The sequence below is a fragment of the Gigantopelta aegis genome, chromosome 11, assembly GCF_016097555.1.
Source record: "Gigantopelta aegis isolate Gae_Host chromosome 11, Gae_host_genome, whole genome shotgun sequence".
NCBI lineage: Eukaryota > Metazoa > Mollusca > Gastropoda > Neomphalida > Peltospiridae > Gigantopelta > Gigantopelta aegis.
Genome location: NC_054709.1, coordinates 16,977,130 through 17,001,003, shown reverse-complemented (window position 1 = coordinate 17,001,003; position 23,874 = coordinate 16,977,130). Strand labels below are relative to the sequence as shown.

Sequence of the window (23,874 nt, the reverse complement as noted above, 5' to 3'; positions counted from 1 at the left end):
TGCCCGGCCGGACAAAATGCTGATAGACCAACGATGCCACCACCAACATTAGTATCATACTGTCTGGGCAGCCATTGATGGACAACTGGGCCATGTTTGGCGCAGCAACGAACAAGGAAGTGTGACCGCATTAATTAAACAAATCAAGAGATTTACGTGGATTAACGATGATTGGTTTCGATTTTTTCAATTGTTCGTGTGCAACAGCCCGACTCAACTTATTGTGATGATACATACTGGCTCAATGCTAAATCGACCGGAACTGAGAAACGCGTGGCGGCAGTCTTAATAGGAGAGAATAAAATCGTTTTTCTTTGACCAAAACCGTATCTCTGCACAAAGCAGAGTCGAATGGGTATTTTTGGCAAATACATGTTTGTGATTGTTTCCGTGAATCACTATCAGCTGCCTCGTCTATAGGACTGTCACTCCACAGGAGATTATTTCCAGAACATTATATTCTTCTTACGTCGTCTGCAGAACTTGTTTGATAAACCATAATTTGCAGAGCTCAATCGAATATACAGCTGTGAAAGCATGCACTCATGAACCACTGTCAAAACAGTGATGATGTCAGGTGTTCGCTGAAAGTGAAGTTCAAGTATCCGAAGTTGAAAGACACAAACATTTGGGACTCGCATTCCACAGATCCGGAGATTGGGAGCGTCACATAAAAAAGTATTATCAATAAGACCAGAACAAATTAACCTTTAAATACGGTTTATCTACCAAAATCGTTGGATAAAATATATACAGCGTTTATTCTGCCCGTGTTTAACGACTATGCTGATATTCTTTGGGATGACTGTTCCCTCCAACTAGCATCCACTCTTTAAACATTCATTTAGATACGATTTGTGGTGATGTTCGAAGAACATCACTCCAGCTTATATATATATATATATATATATATATATATATATATATTTTTATATAGTGTTTTCCCTAGCTTGTTTTAGCATGGTGCAGCGCCGTGCTTGTTTTAGCATGGTGCAGCGCCATGCCTCAATAGTCTAGCACTATCTTACCTCAATCAGCGCCATGCTGCCCTGAGATTAAACAAGCCTTTTTCAGTAATTAATTCTAAAACTGACTTCATAAAAAAAACAAAAAAGGTATTATTAATTAATAAAATATGCCTTTTATATCTTTTGCCATTCATTTGTTAAAGCAAGCACATAAATTACATTAATGTTTATTTCAATTAATTTTTGTGTATTTTTAATGAAAAACAAGTGCTCTAAAAATGGTGAAAATGCCCCAAAAGTGTTTGGTCTACCATGCCCTGCCAAATTTCTAAGGAAATCACTATATATATATATATATATATATATATATATATATATATATATATATATATATATAGTATTTTTGTTAAATGCTAAGAGGGGCTCAGCTGCCTTAATATAGACGTCAGCCTGTTGACCAATCCGAAAACTTTATTATTTATTATTATTATTATTATTATTAGAGGAAATAAATATGTTTAAACCGTAAACTTATATCTCTGGCACCCATCCTAAGCACAAGGGGTGGGATTTAGCTCAGTTGGTTGAGTGCTCGCTTGACGTGCTTGCGTCGCAGCTTCGAACCACCTCGGTGGATCCATCCAAATGATTTTTTTTCTCTAGTTCCATCCAGTGCACCACAACTGATCAAAGGCTGTCTGTAGAAAAGTGCATATAAAATATCTTTCGCTACATTAGAAAACATGTAATGGGTTTCCACTGATGACTACGAGTTTGACATCCAATAGCCGATGGTTAATTAATCAATGTGCTCTAGTGACCCCGTGCCGCCCCCCTCCTCGCTACGCTCTAGTGGTGTCGTTAAAGAAAACAAACTAACTTTTAACCGCGATGAGCACAGCAACGGACAATTGGCTGGAAGACATCTCAACACGATATGATAGAAAGAAAGAAAGAAATGTTTTATTTAACGACGCACTCAACACATTTTATTTACGGTTATATGGCGTCAGACATATGGTTAAGGACCACACAGATTTTGAGAGGAAACCCGCTGTCGCCACTACATGGGCTACTCCTTCCGATTAGCAGCAAGGGATCTTTTATTTGCGCTTCCCACAGGTAGGATAGCACAAACCATGGCCTTTGTTGAACCAGTTATGGATCACTGGTCGGTGCAAGTGGTTTACACCTACCTATTGAGCCTTGCGGAGCACTCACTTAGGGTTTGGAGTCAGTATCTGGATTAAAAATCCCATGCCTCGACTGGGATCCGAACCCAGTACCTACTAGCCTGTAGACCGATGGCCTACCCACGACGCCACCGAGACCGGTACGATATGACAGATGCCGTTCCAAAACTAAGTTGAAGTAGGGGGATTTTATAGTTAACGGGAAAGCTTTTGTTAAAATTTGTTCTGTTTAACCACATCACTCGAGCACATGGATTCATTAATCATCGGCTATTTTGTATCAAACATTGATTCACTAATCACCCGCTACTGGATATATTACTATTCAGAGCGCTGGAAACATTTTTGCAGCGATACTTTCGTAAAATACAAAACACGTAAGTTTACATAATATACGTTAAGGCAAACATTAAAACATATATAAACAACACTGTCATAAACTTATGTATTAAAAGTCATGGTAATGAGCAGCATTTTTCAACTGAAAAGAAAAATAAAGACGGACATGCGAAACAAAATCGTAAAATTTGGCGCCAAACCAACTATGTCGCAGTGTCTTTAAGACTGCACTACAACATATTAAGTCAGTACAATGATTTAGGAGTCCGGCTGGATTCGTGAACAATGGGGAAATCGAAAAGCAATCCGCGTTTTCAATCCGGGCAAACCTTTTCATCCGCTCAGGTAATGCGTGAACACGGTAACGCACTTTGTTCTACAAAATGACCTACTTAACCATACGTCAAAGAGGCGTTCCGTTTTCATTTATCTTCGAACAACTGTACTGGGCACATGCCTCAGCTGCCAGGCGTGTCCGTGTACAGGATGGAGGTCAATGTGAGAGAGAGAGAGAGAGAGAGAGAGAGAGAGAGAGAGAGAGAGAGAGAGAGAGAGAGAGAGAGAGAGAGAGAGAGAGAGAGAGAGAGAGAGAAGAGAAGAGAGAGGGAGACGGAGAGACATGGGGGGGGGGGGGGGGGGAGGGGGAGGGTACTGGATGTCAAACATTTGTTAATTCTGACATATGCTCTTAGAAAGGAAACCTACCGGGGAAGGGGGGACCTGTATAAAATGTTTTAGAAGCAGAGAGAGAGAGAGAGAGAGAGAGAGAGAGAGAGAGAGAGAGAGAGAGAGAGAGAGAGAGAGAGATGGAGAGAAAGAAAGGAGTGGGGACAAAGTCAGAGATAGTGAAACACCACTAGAGCACACTGATTTATTAATTAGCTACTGGATGTCAAACATTTGTTAATTCTGACATATACTCTTAGATAATAAACCCACTTGGGGGGGGGGGGGGGGGGGGGGGGGGGGGGGGGGGGGGGGGTGGGGGGGGGGGGGGGGGGGGGGGGGGGGTGGTGGGGGGGGGGGGGGGGGGGGGGGGGGGGGGGGGGGGGGGGGGGGGGGGGGGGGGGGGGGGGGGGGGGGGGGGGGGGGGGGGGGGACCGTATAAAATGTTTTAAAAGCAAAAAAAAAAAAAGGTTGCATAAGCGTCCGAATCGGTCACGATGTACAGACCTGCTTAGAGAAGAAACCATTTGTACATTTGTTTCACTAGTAGCAATGGATCTTTTATAAACACCCTCCCACGGACAGCTAGGATAGCACGTAACACGGTCTTTGATATACCAAGACTGAAACAAGAAATAGCTCAATGAGCTAGCCGACCGACCACATGGAACGTTTTGTTTTCAAGACCGGCGTCGGTGGCGTCGTGGTTAGGCCATCGGTCTACAGGTTGGTAGGTACTGGTTTCGGATCCCAGTCGAGACATGGGATTTTTTATCCAGATACCGACTCCAAACCCTGAGTGAGTGCTCCGCAAGGCTCAATGGGTAGGTGTAAACCACTTGCACCGACCAGAGATCCATAACTGGTTCAACAAAGGCCATGGTTTGTGCTATCCTACCTGTGGGAAGCGCAAATAAAAGATCCCGTGCTGCTAATCGGAAAGAGCAGCTCATGTAGTGGCGACAGCGGGTTTCCTCTCAAAATCTGTGTGGTCCTTAACCATATGTCTGACGCCATATAACCGTAAATAAAATGTGATGAGTGCGTCGTTAAATAAAACATTTCTTTCTTTTCTTTTTTTGTTTTCAAAATCTTGATTATATTTCTCGTCAATTAAAAAATTATTACCAATTACTGTTTAATGTCTTAAATAGAGGATACTCCCCGAGTGTCTTGTGATATCATAATTGATCAGCACGACTGGAATGTCCTCTAGCCAGGCCTTGCAAAGACCAGGGTCTCCACGAGTACTACTCGGGCACGGTCCGAGTCTAGCAAGACTCAAGTCCGTTCACAGGACTCGAGTACCCGTTCACAGGACTCGAGTACCCGTTCACAGGACTCGAGTACCCGTTCACAGGACTCGAGTACCCGTTCACAGGACTCGAGTACCCGTTCACAGGACTCGAGTACCCGTTCACAGGACTCGAGTACCCGTACAAGTGAGACAATTTAGAGCATAACTCAGTCATTCATTTTAACTTATTTTCGTGCTTATATCCAATTAAGGTTCAAGCAAGCTGTTCTGAGCACACATCTCAGCTATGTGGGCTATCTGTCCTGGACAGTCGCTTAGCTATTAGTGAGACAGACGAGCGTGTAGTGGTCTTACGCCTACCAATTGAGTCGTTAAAACTCGCTCTTGGTGGGAGCCGGTACCGGGTTGCGAACCCTGTACCTACCAGCGTTACGTCCGATGGCTTAACGACGCCACCGAGGCCGGTGTATAGCATTAATTTCAGCAGTAACTAATCAGCAAGTTACACAACAATTATATGATCATGTGTTAGTCCCTCGTTTTAATCTGGCCGTCCGTACGTCCGTCACAAAACTGGAATTATCAACCAGTTTCTAAATGCAATACAATGGCACGATATTGCATTTATGTTCAGCGCTGGAATTAAGATGCATAATGCTATTTAATTTATTACTTACTCTCGTGTAAGTTAGCCTGGTATAAGTGTCGGGTACTCGGGTCCGCGTGGAGTTTAACCCTCGAGTCTAGTGTTTTAAACTTGTGGAGGCCCTGACAGGGACGATATCGGGACAGGGTTCATATCATTAAAGGGACATTCCTGAGTTGGCTGCAACTTTTAAGATGTTATCGACTAACAGATTTTTAACGATTGTCATTACACATCAAATATATTTTCCTGCATAACATATTAGTGGCTGTATATTAAACGTGTTTTTGATCGTTCTAATATTGGTACTAGGTTAAATTTCATTTTATTTCCTAAAAATGATTTTTTCGTACGTACGAAATTATTTGAAGACAAAATCCAGTTTGGGCTTCTTACAAATATTAAGACGACCAGAAACACATTGAATATACAGACACTGACATTCTAAACAAGAAAATATATTTAATATGTAAGTTTAATCGTAGAAATATTTTATTAGTCGGAAACAACTTACAATGCAGCAAACTCGGGAATGTCCCTTTAAAGACCAAACAAATTCAAAGACTTTTACAGACTTTTGCCTGCCATTTTCAAAAACTTTCAAAACTTTAACACAGTGGTCAATGACAATAGAATGCGATAAAAATACCAAAATCAGTTAGTTTACGTTGCTGTCCATGGTAAAAAAAAAGAAAAAAAAAGCTTTTTTACATGCATCATGACAGATTAAACCTTGTAACTGGAAAATATCAAGTGCACGCAGTTGTAAAAGACATTATCATTGCTTTGGCTATAATTTGTAAGAAATTAAAGACTTTTAAAGACTTTTATTACAATTCAAAGACTTTAAAAGACTTAAAAAATCATTTTGTTAAATTCAAAGACTTTCAAGGAATTTAAAGACCGCTACGAACCCTGTTGGTGTGGAGATACAATTTCAAGGAATTTAAAGACCGCTACGAACCCTGCTGGTGTGGAGATACAATTTCAAGGAATTTAAAGACCGCTACGAACCCTGTTGGTGTGGAGATACAATTTCAAGGAATTTAAAGACCGCTACGAACCCTGCTGGTGTGGAGATACAATTTCCAGTGTGGGACCACAGTCTCTGATGGGGGTGGGGTGAGTTAGGGGGAGGGGACACAAGGTAGTACTAAACCAAATAACTTCCGGCTGGGTCAAAGTTCGAGGTGCACCCAACTTTTGATAGAGAAGTGAACACCACAAGTCCTGTGATTGGTTATAAATGTGTTGGTTGTTAAAAAAATTATGCAAAATGTATGCAATTTTATTTCATCTAGTACCATTGTGTCAAGTAGCCTTGTGCTTGGAACATGTATGGGATACCTGTAAAAAAAGTACTCAAATTTTGTGTGGAACTAGGGTAGTCATAGACGCTACCCGTTATCTCAGAAATGAGCAGCTTAACACCCACTTTTTTTGTGATTCACTTTAAGGGTGAGGGGTGGTAGTATTTACATCCGTGGCGTTTATGTCGGTTGATACGTTGCAGGTAGGAGTTTTAGCCACATATGTTACTATTGTCGTCTATGGGATTTGATTTGGTAGTATACACCCACAAGCTAGATTTGTATCTTTACAAGGGGTCCAACCTAAACCGTATGACACATGCTTGAACTTCGTATACCACTACCAAAATGGCGGATAAAGCTCGCTTCGCTACACGACGGTGAGTACATTTTGTCTTACAGCTACATGCTGGATGCCTTTCTGATTAAAATAATATTGCGATACGGCTCTAGAATGAATATTCTATCCATTTGTTTACTTAATTCCCGATTTTGTTAAACCACAAAAAAAGCTATTGCAGAAAAACCTCGTTGTTTTGACGGCCAAAACAAACATGATCAAAGTTTTTGGTGTAATTTAAGGAAACGAGTTATATTTATACACTTAAAAAGTGTCTTGATGAAAGTTTGTATACCCTGGAAGCTAAATTAAGCAAATACGTTTTGGAACGTCATTATATAATTATCCATCCAAGAATTTTCTTATAGTTTAGGCATATCTTCGTCTGCTCCCCCGGGTTTAGGACACCTAATCGTATGTTCCAAATTTTGTTTTTCAGAACAGTTTGTGAAGACTGCGGCCAACTATACTCTGGAAGGTCTGCCGTGATGGACAACGACATGTCTGCGGACAGCAGACCTTCCAGGCGGGCACCAGTGCACTGACTGTGGACGAGTGTTGTTAACTAGGAGCCATCTCCAAGGACACCGCGTTTCCAGATTCATTAGAATGAATGATCTAGTTTTTATATTTTGTTGAATAAATCGACATTATAATGCATTGTAGTATTAGTTTGTTGTTAGTCCCTGTGCCGTGTATCTCGAACAGGTTACTGTGACCTTGACTGACCCTTGACCTACATCTGGGGGTTTTCAGAAGTGTTTAGACAAAATTTAATAACAATATGACGTAAGTTGTATTGTGTACATGAAAGCTCCACAACGAGTGACGGTTGATTATTGTATTCATTTCACTCTCGTTAGTTAAGACATGGGTTTTAGTCTTAGGTAACGTTTTGAAAATTAATTAACGTGAGTGACATAAGTAAGATGGTCAACCTTCACGAATTGAGAAACTTATTTCATAAATGAGGGGAGTTACATTTCTGTTGCCATTCTACTAAATTTTGTTTTTAATTTTTTCAAGCTGCATCACAATTCGTTTTTTATCCAATCTAAAGCCTCTGAGCTGTTTGTCATCTGGAGTGATAACCTAAATGTTTCATTACTGTTGCCAGTGGTATCACATAGTGTCAGTGATGTAACACGAGCAGTTTCAGGATAAATAGACTATTCAGGCTGCCCTTGAATACAAATGTACATGTAATCAAATCATAAACCAATTATATATAAGCATCCACAGGTCTCGATTTTTAGTTTTTTTCTAGAAATAAGAACGCATTTGAATAGTTGAAACTTAGTCGATCCTCCTCGGTGGGTCTATTGGGCTATTTCTCGTTCCAGCCAGTGCACCACGACTAGTATATCAAAGGCCGTGGTATGTGCTAACCTGTCTATATGATGGTGCATATAAAAGATACCTTGCTACTACTGGAAAAATATAGCGGGTTTCCTCTCTAAGACTATATGTGAAAATGACCAAATATTTGACATCCAATAGCCGGTGATTAATAAATCAATGTGCTCTAGTGGTGTCGTTTAACAAAACAAACACTTTAAGATTGAAGACTTCTTTGTCCATGCATATGTAGTACTTTTAGTTTAAAATTAATATATTTTTATTATTATTAACTGGTTTAACGTGTCCATATACCACTGGGGTTTCGAACACGCCTATCCCGAGTCCGGTCTGATTCGGGACAGGAACTATATTTTTATGAGCATGGATGAATTCACTGTTCGGACAGTGATTTATGTGTGCATGTTATCACAGATACATGTATTACAGTGAGTTCTGTCCTGTGCAAGTGTTTAATAGTAAACTAGTCTGGGAGTGGCAGTCCTCTGAGCGGTGCAGGAAGGATGTTCGTCTAAAGACGAGACACTAGATATAGATTCATGGAATCAACTACTATTTTGCCAAATGCATGAGATACGGTTTAGACCATGCATAGCGGTTTTAACCAATTAAATAAATAAAATATCTTGTAATCAATTAATAAAATATGAAATTTATAAATAATACTGAAAATATATTTAACCCTTTCCTCTCTAGGGCTTAATGACTATCCCGATCAAAAAATTGCGCCTACTAAAATTTTCGGAAGTAAATGATCATAGCACTTAAATAAAAAGGCTGTCGCTTAAATTTTATTATATAGACCCGTACTCCTCATTATGTAAACTATCAAAATTGTCTGGGATCGATCCCCGTCGGTGGGCCCATTGGGCTATTTGTCGCTCCACAAAGTGCACCACAACTGGTATATCAAATGCCGTGGTATATGCTATCTTGTCTGTGAGATGGTGCATATAAAACATCCCTTGCTACTAATGGAAAAATAGCGGGTTTCCTCTCTAAGACTATATGTCGAAATTGCTAGATGTTTGACATCCACAAAAACATCATCTACTGAAGTTTAATGAGAGTTGCTTCCCTTTTTGGACTCCTTAACGTAAACAGTAGTAATAATTCAAACTCCAAGTGGCAAACTTGTTATTATTTCTTTTAAAAGAATGTCATGGAGGCTACTCTCGTCTTCTAAGGTAAAAAGCTAAAACAAATTTCTAGTTTAATTGCTACATGGGTAATGCTTGTATAGGTCTCACTAAACAGATGCCATCTGCCATTGAAACCCATGTTAAATTGTCCAACTTCAAGAAGATTGCTAATAGAACGAGTTCTCGCTGGCACTAACAACATACTCCATTGCGAACATATATTATATAAGCATTTATTTTCACTTCAAATTTGAGAACATTTCCGTCTCAGTGTTTTGCTATATGACCGCATCTGGCTGTCCGGCTGTCTCTTGCGCTATACACCCATGTCCCAAAAGGTGAATGCACAATATTACAAAATAACATGGGCAAAATACAGCCAGAAGGCTTACCATTAAACATACATATTGTTTTAATTCTTCACCATTTCCTAGAAGTGAATATGTGAACCATAACTTGTGTCACAATTAAGAACGATAGTGGACTGTGATCAATGAAATCTCACCCGGAAGTGATCTGTGTAGTGAGACCATAGTCGTCTATGCCATAACAATACTGACCAGAATCCATCCATAAGCCGTTTTACAAATAGAGAATACTAAACGAATGGCCGTTACTTTCAATGTATCTAACAACAAATAAAAATAAAAAAACCGTATCTAACGAGTTTTTCAAGGTAGTTGGACATTTTTTTTTTTTATAAGAGTTATAAAATATAGGTATCTAACGGACATATAATCCATAAAAAAAACCAAGTTAACTTTCTACCTTTAAAAGAAGAAAATAGTTCATGTGACGTCATTGTACTAAAATAAACAAATCAATCAATCAATCAATCAATAAACATGTTTTTCTCCTGAAGTTTGAATTATTACCACCATTTATTTTAGGGGTACGAAAAGGGAAGCAACTCTCATTAAACCTCGGCAAATGGTATATATATGGCATTCAGTTCTAGATGCAGGACTCAACACTGTTTCTTACCCCATAATTCTAAACATTTGTAACTCCCCCTCCCCACACACATCCTCCTTTTAACATGCCTGTTAAGATGTAGAGTCTTCACGAGTACTCGGGCTCCGGCCGAGTCTAGCAACACTCTAGTCCGTTCACAGGACTCGAGTACCCATGCCTGTTAAGATGTAGAGTCTTCACGAGTAGTCTGGCACCGGCCGAGTCTAGCAACACTCTAGTCCGTTCACAGGACTCGAGTACCCATGCATGGAAGAACACTGTCATTTAATTCTATATTTTTACGTCATTTTGCCATATGCTTGCCGCCGGTTACATTATAAGGTTAAGAGACAAAGAGGGAAAACAAAAGTTGAATGTTTGGAATGCAATATAATGCATGATTTGGTATTCATGTTCAGCACTGGAATTGAGATACATAATGCTATTTTACTTTATTCCTTAGTTGGTCAAAGAACTGTGGTGGAATCCTTTCGATTTCATCCAGAACTTTTATCACAATTTTTACGTGATACTGACTTTTATTCTAAATGTTAATATTACCTATCTGTGATATTTGTATGTTTTTTTGCACAGTTCTTTACTCTGTGTTTTAATTTAATTGTTGAATTTTTATATTGATGTGGTTCATCATTTACGGTTTACATTTATACCATAGTATGACACCCAATAGCCGATGTATTTTACGTGCTGGGGTGTCGTTAAACATATATTCTACTATTATTCCTTAGTCTCACCATCATCTAGTGCAAGTGTCAGTACTTGGGTCCGGGTCGAATTTGACCCTCTAGTACCCGAGTCCAATATTTTGGACTCGTGGAGGCCCTATTAGGGTGATGTCTTTCTCTCTTCTACGGTGAAGTGCTGGAGGTAATATTGCTTCTATTTACAGAGCTCTCTCGGGATCAGCTGGTACCTGATGGAGAAGAGAACCGTCTCCAGTCTGTGGATGGTGGTGTTGACCATCATTGGTGGTAGAAATACTACTTTAAAGTCTCTCTCCTGTCGTATGATGACTACTATCCGTGTAGACGTCCCTAAGGCGTGACTCTGAATGACGCACCTTTAACTCTGCTAAGGAAGATGCACCACCTGTCTCCTGTCGATGGTAAGGTTGGTAGGTACAGGGTTCGCAGCCCGGTACCGGCTCCCACGCAGAGCGAGTTTTAACGACTCCATGGGTAGGCGTAAGACCACTACACCATCTTCTCTCTCACTAACCACTAACCAACTAACAAGTAACCCACTGTCCTGGACAGACAGCCCAGATAGCTGAGGTGTGTGCCCAGGACAGCGTGCTTGAACCGTAATTGGATATAAGAATAAAAATAAATTGAAATGAAATTAAAAAAACATTTGACTTATTATTTAATATCATACAACTTTGTAGTGTCAATTATTATACTGAAATTGAGAGGGGAGAGTGTGTAGTTTGCAAACATGAAGCCCAGTGGTAAAGCGCTCACTTGACGCGCTGTCGGTCTAGGATCGATCCTCGTCGGTGGGCCCATTGGGCTATTTTTCATTCCAGCCAGTGCACCACGACTGGTATATCAAAGGCCGTGGCATGTGCTATCCTGTCCATATGATGGTGCATATAAAGGATACCTTGCTACTACTGGAAAAATGTAGCGGGTTTCCTCTCTAAGACTATATGTCAAAATTACCAAATATTTGACATCCAATGCCGATGATTAATAAATCAATGTGATCTAGTGGTGCCGTTTAACAAAACAAACACACTTTAAGATTGAAGACTTTTTTATCCATGCATATGTAGTACTTTTAGTTTAAAATTATTATATATTTTTATTATTATTAACTGGTTTAACGTGTCCATATACAACTGGGGTTTCGAACACGCCTATTCCGAGTCCGGCCTCCGATAAAATCGGGGGTCTGACTCGGGACAGGACCTATATTTTTATGAGCATGGATGAATTCACTGTTCGGACAGTGATTTATGTGTGCATGTTATCACAGATACATGTATTACAGTGAGTTCTGTCCTGTGCAAGTGTTTAATAGTAAACTAGTCTGGGAGTGGCAGTCCTCTTAGAGCGGTGCAGGAAGGATGTTCGTCTAAAGACGAGACACTAAATATAGATTCATGGAATCAACTACTATTTTGCCAAATGCATGAGATACGGTTTAGCCCATGCGTAGCGGTTTTAACCAATTAAACATATAAAATATCTTGTAATTAATTAATAAAATATTAAATTTATAAATAATACAGAAAATATATTTAACCCTTTCCTCTCTAGGGCTTAATGACTATCCCGATCAAAATATTGCGCCTACTAAAATTTTCGGAAGTAAATGATCATAGCACTTAAATAAACAGGCTGTCGCTTAAATTTTATTATATAGACCCGTACTCCTCATTATGTAAACTATCAAAATTGTCTGGGATCGATCCCCGTCGGTGGGCCCATTGGGCTATTTGTCACTCCACCCAGTGCACCACGACTGGTATATCAAAGGCCATGGTATATGCTGTCTTGTCTGTGAGATGGTGCATATAAAAGATCCCTTGCTACTAATGGAAAAATAGCGGGTTTCCTCACTAAGACTATATGTCGCAATTGCTAGATGTTTGACATCCACAAAAACATCGTCTACTGAAGTTTAATAAGAGTTGCTTCCCTTTTTGGACTCCTTAACGTAAACAGTAGTAATAATTCAAACTCCAAACTTGTTATTATTATTATTATTATTATTATTATTTCTTTTAAAAGAATGACATGGAGGCTACTCTCGTCTTCTAAGGTAAAAAGGTAAAAAAAAATTCTAGTGTAATTGCTACATGGGTAATGTTTGTATAAGTCTCACTACATAGATGTCATCTGCCATTGAAACCCATGTTAAATTGTCCAACTTCAAATGAAGATTGCCAATAGAACGGGTTCACGCTGGTACTAACAACATATACCATTGCGAACATACATTATATAAGCATTTATTTTCACTTCAAAATTGAGAAAATTTCTGTCTTAGTGTTTTGCTATATGACCGCATCTGGCTGTAGTACCGTCCGAACAGGTGGTTCATTAACCGATTCACTCCAGCTGTCTCTTACGCTATACACCCATGTCCCAAAAGGTGAATGCACAATATTACAAAATAACATGGGCAAAATACAGCCAGAAAGTTACCATTAAACATATATATTGTTTTAATTCTTCACCATTTCGTAGAAGTGAATATGTGAACCATAACTTGTGTCACAATTAAGAACGATAGTGGACTGATCAATGAACTCTCACCCGGAAGTGATCTGTGCAGTGAGACCATAGTCGTCTATGCCATAACTATACTGGCCAGAATCCATCCATAAGCCGTTTTACAAATAGAGAATACTAAACGAATGGCCGTTACTTTCAATGTATCTTACAACGAGTTCTTAATTAAAAGTAAAAATAAAAAACCGTATCTAACGAGTTTTTCAAGGTAGTTGGACAAGTTTTTTTTTTTATAAGAGTTATAAAATATAGGTATCCAACGGACACAAAACCCAATAGTTAACTTTCTAACTTTAAAAGAAGAAAATAGTTCATGTGACGTCATTGTACTAAAATAAACAAATCAATAATCAATCAATCAATAAACAGGTTTTTCTCCTGAAGTTTGAATTATTACCACCATTAATTTCAGGGGTACGAAAAGGGAAGCAACTCTCATTAAACCTCGGCAAATGGTACATATATGGCATTCAGTTCTAGATGCAGGACTCAACCCTGTTTCTTACCCCATAATTCTAAACATTTGTAACTCCCCCCTCCCCACACACATCCTCCTTTTAACAAAGAATAACTTGTTAATCAATAACAATTCCGATTCCCCCAAAAGGAAATAAAGTAACGTGGCACTCACTTAATCAATCAATCAATCAGTCGGTCGGTCGGTCGGTCAGTCAGTCAGTCAGTCAGTCAAGCATTTGACACGTGCGTACATCCACTGAAGGTTCAAGCACGGCACGTCTGTCTTTGGGACATTCTCCGAATTTGCAGGCTGGTGTGTCCAAGAAAGAGGTCAAGTGAACCAACTTCTGAGTGGCTGCAACAGTGATGTAATAGTTAAAGGGACAGACTCTAGTTTTAAAACACTAAGTCATAATTTTCACCTAGACCCTAGTTTCAACCCGTTAAAATGGACACTAAGTTTGGTTAATTTACAAACCTGTAACAAATTTGGATACAACAGAGTGAAACAAAGAGTCTATGACGTTGAATTACCCTTAAAAATAAGACTAAAACGTGACTCTATAATAATTACTTCTCAGACGAACGTGTGTTTTTAAAAATAAAATAAAATGTAAGTAATGTTTGATTTCAGTGATCATAAACGGCTCTAATAGTGATCTTATCAGAGGCCGGACTCGGGATAGGCGTGTTTGAAACCATAGTGGTATAAGGACACGTTAAATAATAATAATAATAATAATAATAATAATAATAGTGAAAATGTGCCTTAGTGTTTAAAAACTAGGGTCTGTCCCTTTAAGAAGCCAGTTTTCTGGGCCACTGTTAGGTACTCAAAATGGCGGTCACTTTTCAAAATGGCCTCCACAATGTCCTATCGTTAAACATTCATTCATTCATTTATTCATTGAATAATCTGCTATGACATAAATCTTTATTCAAGTCTCTAAGCAGGTTTTTTAGGTGAAAGAGTTCAAATAGCGTGTTTGCTAAATGACTCCAGGATACATTTTAACAAATGATGCCCATTTAATGTAATTTTTAAGCTAATATTTGCAAGATGGCGGACATTCAATTCAGTTCTTTATTTAACTTTGAGCTGGTACAGCTCATCAGTTGCACCAAGTAAAATACAACATATATGTACATATTAAGTGGAAGGTGTAACAACATTATTCAAACAGCGGAGAATGTAACAAATACAAAAATATATTCACAAAATATATTAAAAGACTCGCCCCTATGTGCCATGCAAATCACCATTAAACTAAAGGTATACGACTTCTAGTTACATTTGGTTGGATGTACGCATAACCAACATAATTGAATTGCTATAAACTAACACAATTGAAAACCACCGAAGAGAAAGTGGTAAGCACATCAGCTGATCGAAACCTATTTGTGCTGGGAAGTCAAGAGACGTTGACTTGGAGGAAGTTCTCAGCGATGAACTGTCATCTGTGCCATTTCACTTGCTCACACAATACAAATAGTATATTGAACAATGCTGTCAACAGTGTTCTCATTGTAAAAAGTATTTGTATGTGATAGAAGTGGTCTTGATGCACCAGGAATTGATAACTTCATCAATGAGCATGTTAAAACGACTGCGGACATGATGTTGCCAATCTATGTCAATTTGTACAACATAATCCTGGAAAACGGCGTTTATCCTAGTGAATGGCTAATTGGAGTTATTAAACCCATTTTCAAAAATAAAGGCAGTCGTTTATTACCAGAAAACTATAGACCAATAACGTTACTATGTTGCATTTCGAAACTATTTACAACAATTTTAAATAACCGATTGAATTTTGTTTTTTTAAGTAAACGACATATTGAACGAAGCCCAAACTGCTTTTTGACAAGGTTATTCCAGCACAGACCATCTATTTAATATACATTCACCGATAGAAATTTTAAAGACAAAAGAAAAAAGAAACTATTCTGTGCTTTTGTTGACTTCCAAAAGGCGTTTGATTTAATTTCTAGAACATGTCTGTGGCAAAAACTATTAGACAATAACATAAATAGAAAATTCCTTAAAATCATAAATCAAATGTACCAAGGAATAAAATCATTTATTTGTACAGTCAATGGAACCTCAGAACAGTTCCCGTGCAACATCGGAGTCCGTCAAGGAGAAAATTTGTCTCCAGTCCTATTCTCTCTCTATTTAAATGATCTAGAAAACTTTTTAAAATTTCTAAATTGTAATGGAGTATCCTTCGAAACAGATGGTATGTAAACGTTTTGTGATCTGGCGACAGCGGGTTTCCTCTCTCAATATCTGTGTGGTCCTTAACCACATGTCTGACGCCATATAACCGTAAATAAAATGTGTTGAGTGCGTCGTTAAATAAAAACATTTCATTATAAATAAAACACCGTATCGAGGTTAGGTCATATTTTGGTATAACGATGAATTCTGAAACATCTGCGACATCTGTCTGGAATAGGATCCATAAGATCAAAGGAAAGGAATCCAGTAATACAGTTTGTCATTTATCTGTCAACGGTACAAATGTCACGTCCCATGGTGACATTGCCTACCAATACCTGGGCAGATTTTGTTTTGACATAACTAGTCTTCTGATTTAAGTACAGATGCTTTTACATCTGCTAGAAATAAAGCTGAAAAGCAACCTATTAACTTTTCATCTGAGAATACTGAGGTATACAAGAGGCTCTTTTCTGTGGAAGTTACAGGATGCTCTACGTAGAGCCCATGATACTTCAGCAGGATTAGATGAAATACATTATCAGTTACTAAAACAGTTGCCTCAATCATTACTAATGGTTCTTTTAAACATCTTTAATAAAATCTTCTCCTTTTTCTTGTGTGTGTGTGTGTATGTGTATTGGGGCGGGGGGGGGGGGGGGGACTTTCCTTCCGATTGGAGGAAAGCAATTATTATTCCTATTCCGAAACCTGTTAAGGATCCCACGAATCCTACCAGTTATCGACCTATTGCTTTGACAAGTTGCATCTGTAAACTATGGAGGGGGGCGAGACGTAGCCCAGTGGTAAAGTGCGCGATTGATGCGCTGTCGGTTTTGGGATCGATCCCCGTCAGTGGGCCCATTAGACTATTTCTCACTCCAGCCAGTGCACCACGACTGGTATATCAAAGGCCGTGCTATCCTGTCTATAGGATGGTGCATATAAAATATCCCTTGCTTTTAATCGAAAAGAGTAACCCATGAAGTTCCGACAGCGGGTTTCCTCCCTCAATATCTGCGTGGTCCTTGACCATAAATTATGTCAGACGCCATATAACCGTAAATGAAAAGTGTTGAATGCGTCGTTAAATATACCATTTTCTTCCTTCCTTCCTGTAAAACCATGGAACGAATGATCAACCGTAGACTTGTCTGGTATCTTGAGTCCTACAAATTACTTACTAACTTGCCTTGTGAATTCAGATCCAGATGTAGCAGTGTTAATCATCTTGTTAGATTTGAAACGTTTTGCATGGAAGCTTTCATCCATAATCAACATTTAGTGTTAGTATTTTGTAATTTGGAGATGGCTTACGATACCACGTGGAAGTATAGCATTTTAAAAGACCTCCATGGCATGGGTCTTAGAGGTCGACTTCCTGATTTAATTTTAATTTTTTTTTATAGACAGAACATTTAAAGTAAGAGTTGGATCCTCTTTGTCTGATTCTCACTCCCAAGAGATGAGTGTGCTTAAAGGTAGCATCCTGTCCGTAACTCTGTTTTCTGTAAAAATTAACAGCATCACCCAGTGTTTAAAATCTGGTGTTGATAGCTCGTTATATGTCGATGATTTTCAGATTTGATACAGATCGCCCAATATGAGTTTCATTGAACGCCAGTTGCAGCTTTGATTGAATAAACGTCAACAATGGGCAACTGACAATGGCTTTAGATTCGCGAAATCAAAGACAGTCTGTATGCATATCTACCCAAAAAGAAGTCACCATTTAGATCCACAGCTGGTTTTGGAAAAAGAAATCCGATTCCAGTTGTGGAGGAGACCACATTTTTGGGGGTTATATTTGACAGGAGGCTATCTTTTGTGCCAAATTTAAAATATGTTAAAAAGAAGGGATTAAAGGCCCTTAATATTTTGAAAGTTATTGGCAAGACTGATTGGGGTGCAGACCGAAAGGTTATGCTTCGTCTGTATAGATCTCTTGTGAGATCAAAACTTGATTATGGATGCATTGTATATGGGTCATCGTCAGCACAGCAAGTCTTACTTGCAGATGCTAGATCCTCTACACAACCAGGGACTTAGGCTTTGTCTTGGTGCGTTCAGAACATTTCCTGTTGAGAGCTTGTATGTTGATGCACACACACCTTGTTTGGGTGCTAGACATGCAGAGCTTTATCTGCAGTATGCCACCAAGCTTAAATCATTGTCAAAACATCATGCACATAATGCGGTGTTTGATAACAAATATATGAAGTTGTTTGATGCGAGGCCGAATGCCTTCCGAAATTTGGTATTGGCATTAAATGGAGTTTTTTTTTTTTTTATATCACTTTTCAATATTGATTAAAGTGACATTTTGGAAACGCTTTCATGGTTTTTTTGTTGTTGCCACCTTGGTGTATCAAATTACCCAAACTTGTATTCGATATTGCGCATCTGAACAAAGATGGCACAGATGCAGTTATATATAAACAACATTTTATGGAAATCCGAGACAGATATCGTGATTACATTCCTATTTACACAGACGAATCACGGGATGGGAATTTTGTGGTTTCTGCTACAGTTTTTCAAACAGATGCACTGATTTCCATGAAATTGCCCGAACAAGCTTCATTCTGTCAAACCAGTCCTCCTATATGTGTGACGTGGTCTGGTTTCGTGCCCGCATCGGTCATACTGAAGCCGACATGAACGATATATTTGAAACAGAAATGTTTTTGAATCATTTAAATTCCACCAATAATTAATTTTGAAGTTTTAAAACCATTTTGATTTCTACAGAAAGTTATAAAATATACCTACCTGGATTTGTTTTTATTGTATACATTTGTTTAAATATACACTCTTTGATATTTGCATTGTATTCTATCGCCCCTGCGCGTGCTGTAACCTCACCGTGGTGCAGGGGTGTTACATTTTCTTTGAGAATGGCCAATACAGCACAAATTGAAATTTTGAGTAAAAGTCAGTATCTATCTGTGATTTTTGTATTTTTGCACAGTTCTTTTCACTGTTTTTATTTAAATCTTGAATTTTTATAATGATGTTGATCATCACCTTATTTGTTTGCATTACCATAGTTTGACACCCAATAGCCGATGTATTTTGTTTGCTGGGGTGTCGTTAAACATTCATTCATTCGTATTCTATCGTACAATTTCCAGCAGCTCTTTATACTGTATTTTACATAAGTATAATATTTTATTTTTAACGGAAATAATATTTGATATATTTACCCAAAAGCCCATCTCCGCGTTCGTGCTGGGTTGTCGTTATACATACATTGATTCATGCATTAATTCTCAGGGGCGAGACGTAGCCCAGTGGTAAAGTGTTCGCTTGATGTGCAGTCGGTCTGGGGTCGATATCCGTTAATAAATCAATGTGCTCTAGTGGTGTTGTTAAACAAAACAGAATTGACCTTTCATTAATTTATATTTTGGTATCTAGCAACTCGACTAGTACTACCAGATTCCTATCTTATCACGTTAAAGCAAATCTTACGAATACACAAAATCTGGCAAATTGATTGTCGGTAACTAGATAGGGCCGTCAGACACAGGTGAACTACACAAAGACAGCTAACTTATCAGCGACATCCTTCTGGCATCATGACACGGTCTGTTTGCCTCAACTTACCACGCCCAATTTCGTCAGTTGTCCTGTAATGATTCTTCAGTAACAATATAGGGTTTTTAAATTATTATTAAATGATTTAGCTGCTATTGTTTTACGGGCGGACGAGACGTAACCCAGTGGTAAAGCGCTCGCTGGATGCGCGGTCGGTTTGGGATCGATCCCCGTCAGTGGGCCCATTGGGCTATTTCTCGCTCCAGCCAGAGCACCACGACTGGTACGTCAAAGGCTGTGGTATGTGCCTTCCTGTCTATGGGATGGTACATATAAAAGATCACTTGCTGCTAATCCCAGGGACAAATATTTAGCAATAACTAGCGCACAAACCACCCGCCTGTACGTCCTTTGGAAGGAAAAGCGACCATAAGCACTCGACCGACTATGCACTCCAATCCGAAGGACCAACGGCGGGACAATAAAAGGCAACAGCATGGATACGCGATACCATCAAATAAACTAACATCAAGGTTAAAGGGCCTGTCACACACTACCGATGTACCTCGCCGGGACTAAACCGGAGCACACAATTAACAACGGCGAGAAAATCGGCAGAGCTCCGTCGAGAAAGCACTTGAAAAATCACAATTGGCCGTAGCAATACCGATGTAGTACCGGCGTTCCCGTTGTGATACCGTTGTTCTACCGTTGTTCTACCGATGTGCTACCGAATACCACTTTTCTGTCACCTTAGTGTTACCGATGCGCCGCCGATGTTATACCGAGGCGCTGCCGTTGTACTGCCGATGCACAACCGAAGTGCTACCGATGTGATACCGAAGTGTCGCCACGGCTACGTGACCAATCTGTATAAATATGGGCCCCTCTTGGAGAACCTCACCATTCCTGCCGTAGACGCCAAGCTGACAACAGTGACTAATACTATTACAACTACTACGTTCAGGCCATGCCATCCAAGCAGAAGGGACCTGCTAAGTCACCTCCTAAGAAGAAGGCGAAGCCGGCTCCCAAGTCTCCCAAGGGCCGACGAGGTCGTGGCAAGAACACTTCACCAACACCCCAAGCCCCTGGTGCCCTGGCTGACGCTGCTGCTGATGAACCTGATGAACCTGCCCCAAGATCGCCTAGTCCTCCTCATGACTCCTCCAGTGAACCTTCTCCTGAGTCCCGGTCCTCCTCAGTGGCCTCCCAATCTTCAGCGGGCTCTAACGCCTCAGTGACCTCCACCGCCGCCTCCACCTCTACAGTTACTTCCGTCTCCTCCAAGGCCAAGAGGAAGGCAGGGACTCAAAAGAACACTAGCAGCCTGACACTCCAGGAGGAGAACCAGATGGTGGACTGGCTGGATGACAACCCCATCCTGTGGAACACACCCATGATGGACTACAAGTGCCGGGACAAGAAGAAAAAGGTGTGGGAGGACCAGGCTGCCCATATGGGAAAGTCGTACGAGACCATTTTCACCTGGTACACCTCTGCCCGTGACACGCACACCAAGCTCCTCAAGACCAAGAGTGGCTCTGGTGCGCAACGCTTGACTGAAAGGGAGTCCTGGCTTCTGGAGCGGTTCAAGTTCTGGAAGGTGGTCCAGCGCACCAAAGCTGCGCCCATGAAAAGTGTAAGTATAATACACTTTTAATTCAATTTCATGACAGTGACATATTTTTTGCATTCATTTTAGTTCTGATTTGCAACATTTTATGACAATCAAATGTGCATTATTGCATTAATGTTTGCATTCATTTTAATTATGATTTTCTACATTTGTCTTTGCAGTTGAAGGCTACCATTGAGGCTCATGCTGGTGACCTCGAAGCTGCTGAGGCTGCCTGTGCTGAGGTTGGAGCTGCCGCCGTGGAGCTGGACACCCCTACCCCTACCTCTTCGCGCAAGCAGCGGCGTCCCCAGGAAGACCCGGACATCCCCCTCCTCTCCGCCCTACAGGAGAGCGTCCAGCAGTCAGGGGAGCTCCTGAAGGACCTCACAGCACAGCGCCACCCCGTCAAGCCCACTGCTCGCAGCGCCTTCGCCAACTACGTCAAGGACAGTCTTCTCACCATGTCTGATAAGAAGTACAAGACGGCAATGAGGGACATCAACAAGGTGCTGTCTGACCTCATGCTGGTGGACAGTGACGAGGAGGACATGGAGATACCGCCCATGAGCCCATCCTGGCAACCCCGACATCCCTCAGTCAGTGCGGCCATCTTCAGCACCTGCGTTTGGCGCCGCCTCATCCCCATCCCCATCTGAGCAGTACCAGCCAATGCCTGCCATGTGGAAACACTAGCCACCACCTTCTTCAGTGTGGAACTCCCAGACACCGGAGTACATGGAGAGGTACTTCCAGCAGCCCGACCTGCTCCAGCAGCCTCAGCAGTACCAGATGCTGCCTCCTCCAACCCACACTATCCTGCAGCCGCGGCAGCATACACAGCAGCCCTCCTCCACCGTGTCCTATTTGCAGCAGCAGGAGGAGCAACAGCAGCAACCTCGATCCCCTTCCTCCTCCGTGTCCTGTATTTCGAGTACAGCTGCAGCGACACTGCACTCGCCCCTCCCCTTCTTGGCTGGTAGCATTACTTTGGGGAACATTTCAAACCTTTCGGCAGTGTTGGACACGAGCCTCCTGAATGATGCTGAAGGGCCAATGGACACCCCACCACCACAAGACCAGTAGAATGGACAGTGACTGTGTGTGCCAGTATGGATAGTGCAGATAGTGACTGTGTGTGGTGCCATGTGTCTTTACTGTAGATATCATCATCTTTGTATGTGTTGTATTTTAATAAAAGTTTTGTCAACTTAAATCTGGTGTTATATCATGTGCACTACACTACCCTACACTTTTCATGAACATACTCAATAAAAGCGTGTCTGCTATTTTCAACTTACTATGTCTGAACCTTGCTTCCAATGGATCTTCTTTCAGTATATTATTTTATTAAAGGTACAATTTAACATTGTTGGTGATTGCAAAAATGTAAAGAAGATGTGTGAATTAAATATCAAGTCACAAGGATTAGAAATTGAACATTTGGTGTTTAGAAATTGAACATTTGGTGTTTAGATATTTGACATGTTTAGAGATTAAACGTTTGTCAGATATCTAAAGCGTTTAATCTCTAAACATGTCAAATATATAAACACTAAATGTTCAATTTCTAAACACCAAATATTTAATATCTAAACATAAACCATTTAAACACATGTTGCCTTCACTTTCTAAACACTGTTGTTAGAGTGTAGAAATCGTTTATTATGACAATCACATCTCCTCTACAAACATCCTGTCTTACCATGGCACAGAACCGGCTTCGGAGTTGGCCCAGTGTTTGATCAGGTTCTGCTGCTTCTTCCCTTCCTTGCTGGAGGTGCTGGAGCCGGCCACGACATGGATGTCCTGTAGGTTTCTGCCCTGCCTCCACGCTCCTGGGATGAAGTCTCTGTTGACATTCTCCGCACGGTTTAGCTGCTGGTTCTGCAGTGTTGGATACCTCATCCTCATCAAGTTGTGGAGAACAATGCATGCCTTCACGATGATCTTGACGGTGGATGGGTGGTGCTGCATTGTGGTAAGTAAAATCTGGAAGCGGTTTGCCAGAGTGCCAAAGGCATTTTCAACAACCCTCCTGGCTCGGGACAGTCTGTAATTGAAGATCCTCTCTTCATCTGTAAGACCATGCAAGGTGTATGGCTTCATCATGTGCTTCCGTAGGCCAAACGCGTCATCAACGACGAAGAAGTATGGCACATCCTTGTAGTCATTAGGAAGAGGATCTGGAGTAGGGAAGCCAATGATTCCATCTTCAGCCATTTCTTTGAGTTCAGACTCGTTGTAGATATGGGCGTCAGACGAGGCTCCGGGACTACCCACATCTGCCCAGAGGAATTTGTAGTCCGCATCTACCAGTGCCATGAGCACGGTGGAGTAGAACCCCTTGTAATTATAATACACGGAATCACTCTTTGGAGGAGCCTTGCAGGCAACGTGCTTGCCATCAAGGGCACCACAGGTATAAGTTCTCCATGAACTGGTCTGAGATCTCACGCCAGCCTTCAGGGGTTGTGGGGCAGGTCATCGCCTCATCCAGGTACTCGTCAATGATGGCTTGGCAGACTTCTCTCACGGCCAGTGACTGGGTGTTGTGGGGTACCCTCCAACCAAACTTCATGGCCGCGTACTTGGTCC

General features: G+C 40.6%; 1 protein-coding gene across 1 annotated transcript; it reads right to left on the bottom strand.

The window, feature by feature from the left end:
- Nucleotides 1–22,977: 22,977 nt before the first annotated feature.
- On the bottom strand, nt 22,978–23,601 carry LOC121385052. The gene has a single exon (XM_041515587.1). It carries the CDS (start codon nt 23,599–23,601, stop codon nt 22,978–22,980), a length of 624 nt encoding a protein of 207 aa, XP_041371521.1.
- Between the last annotated feature and the right edge of the window lie 273 nt (nt 23,602–23,874).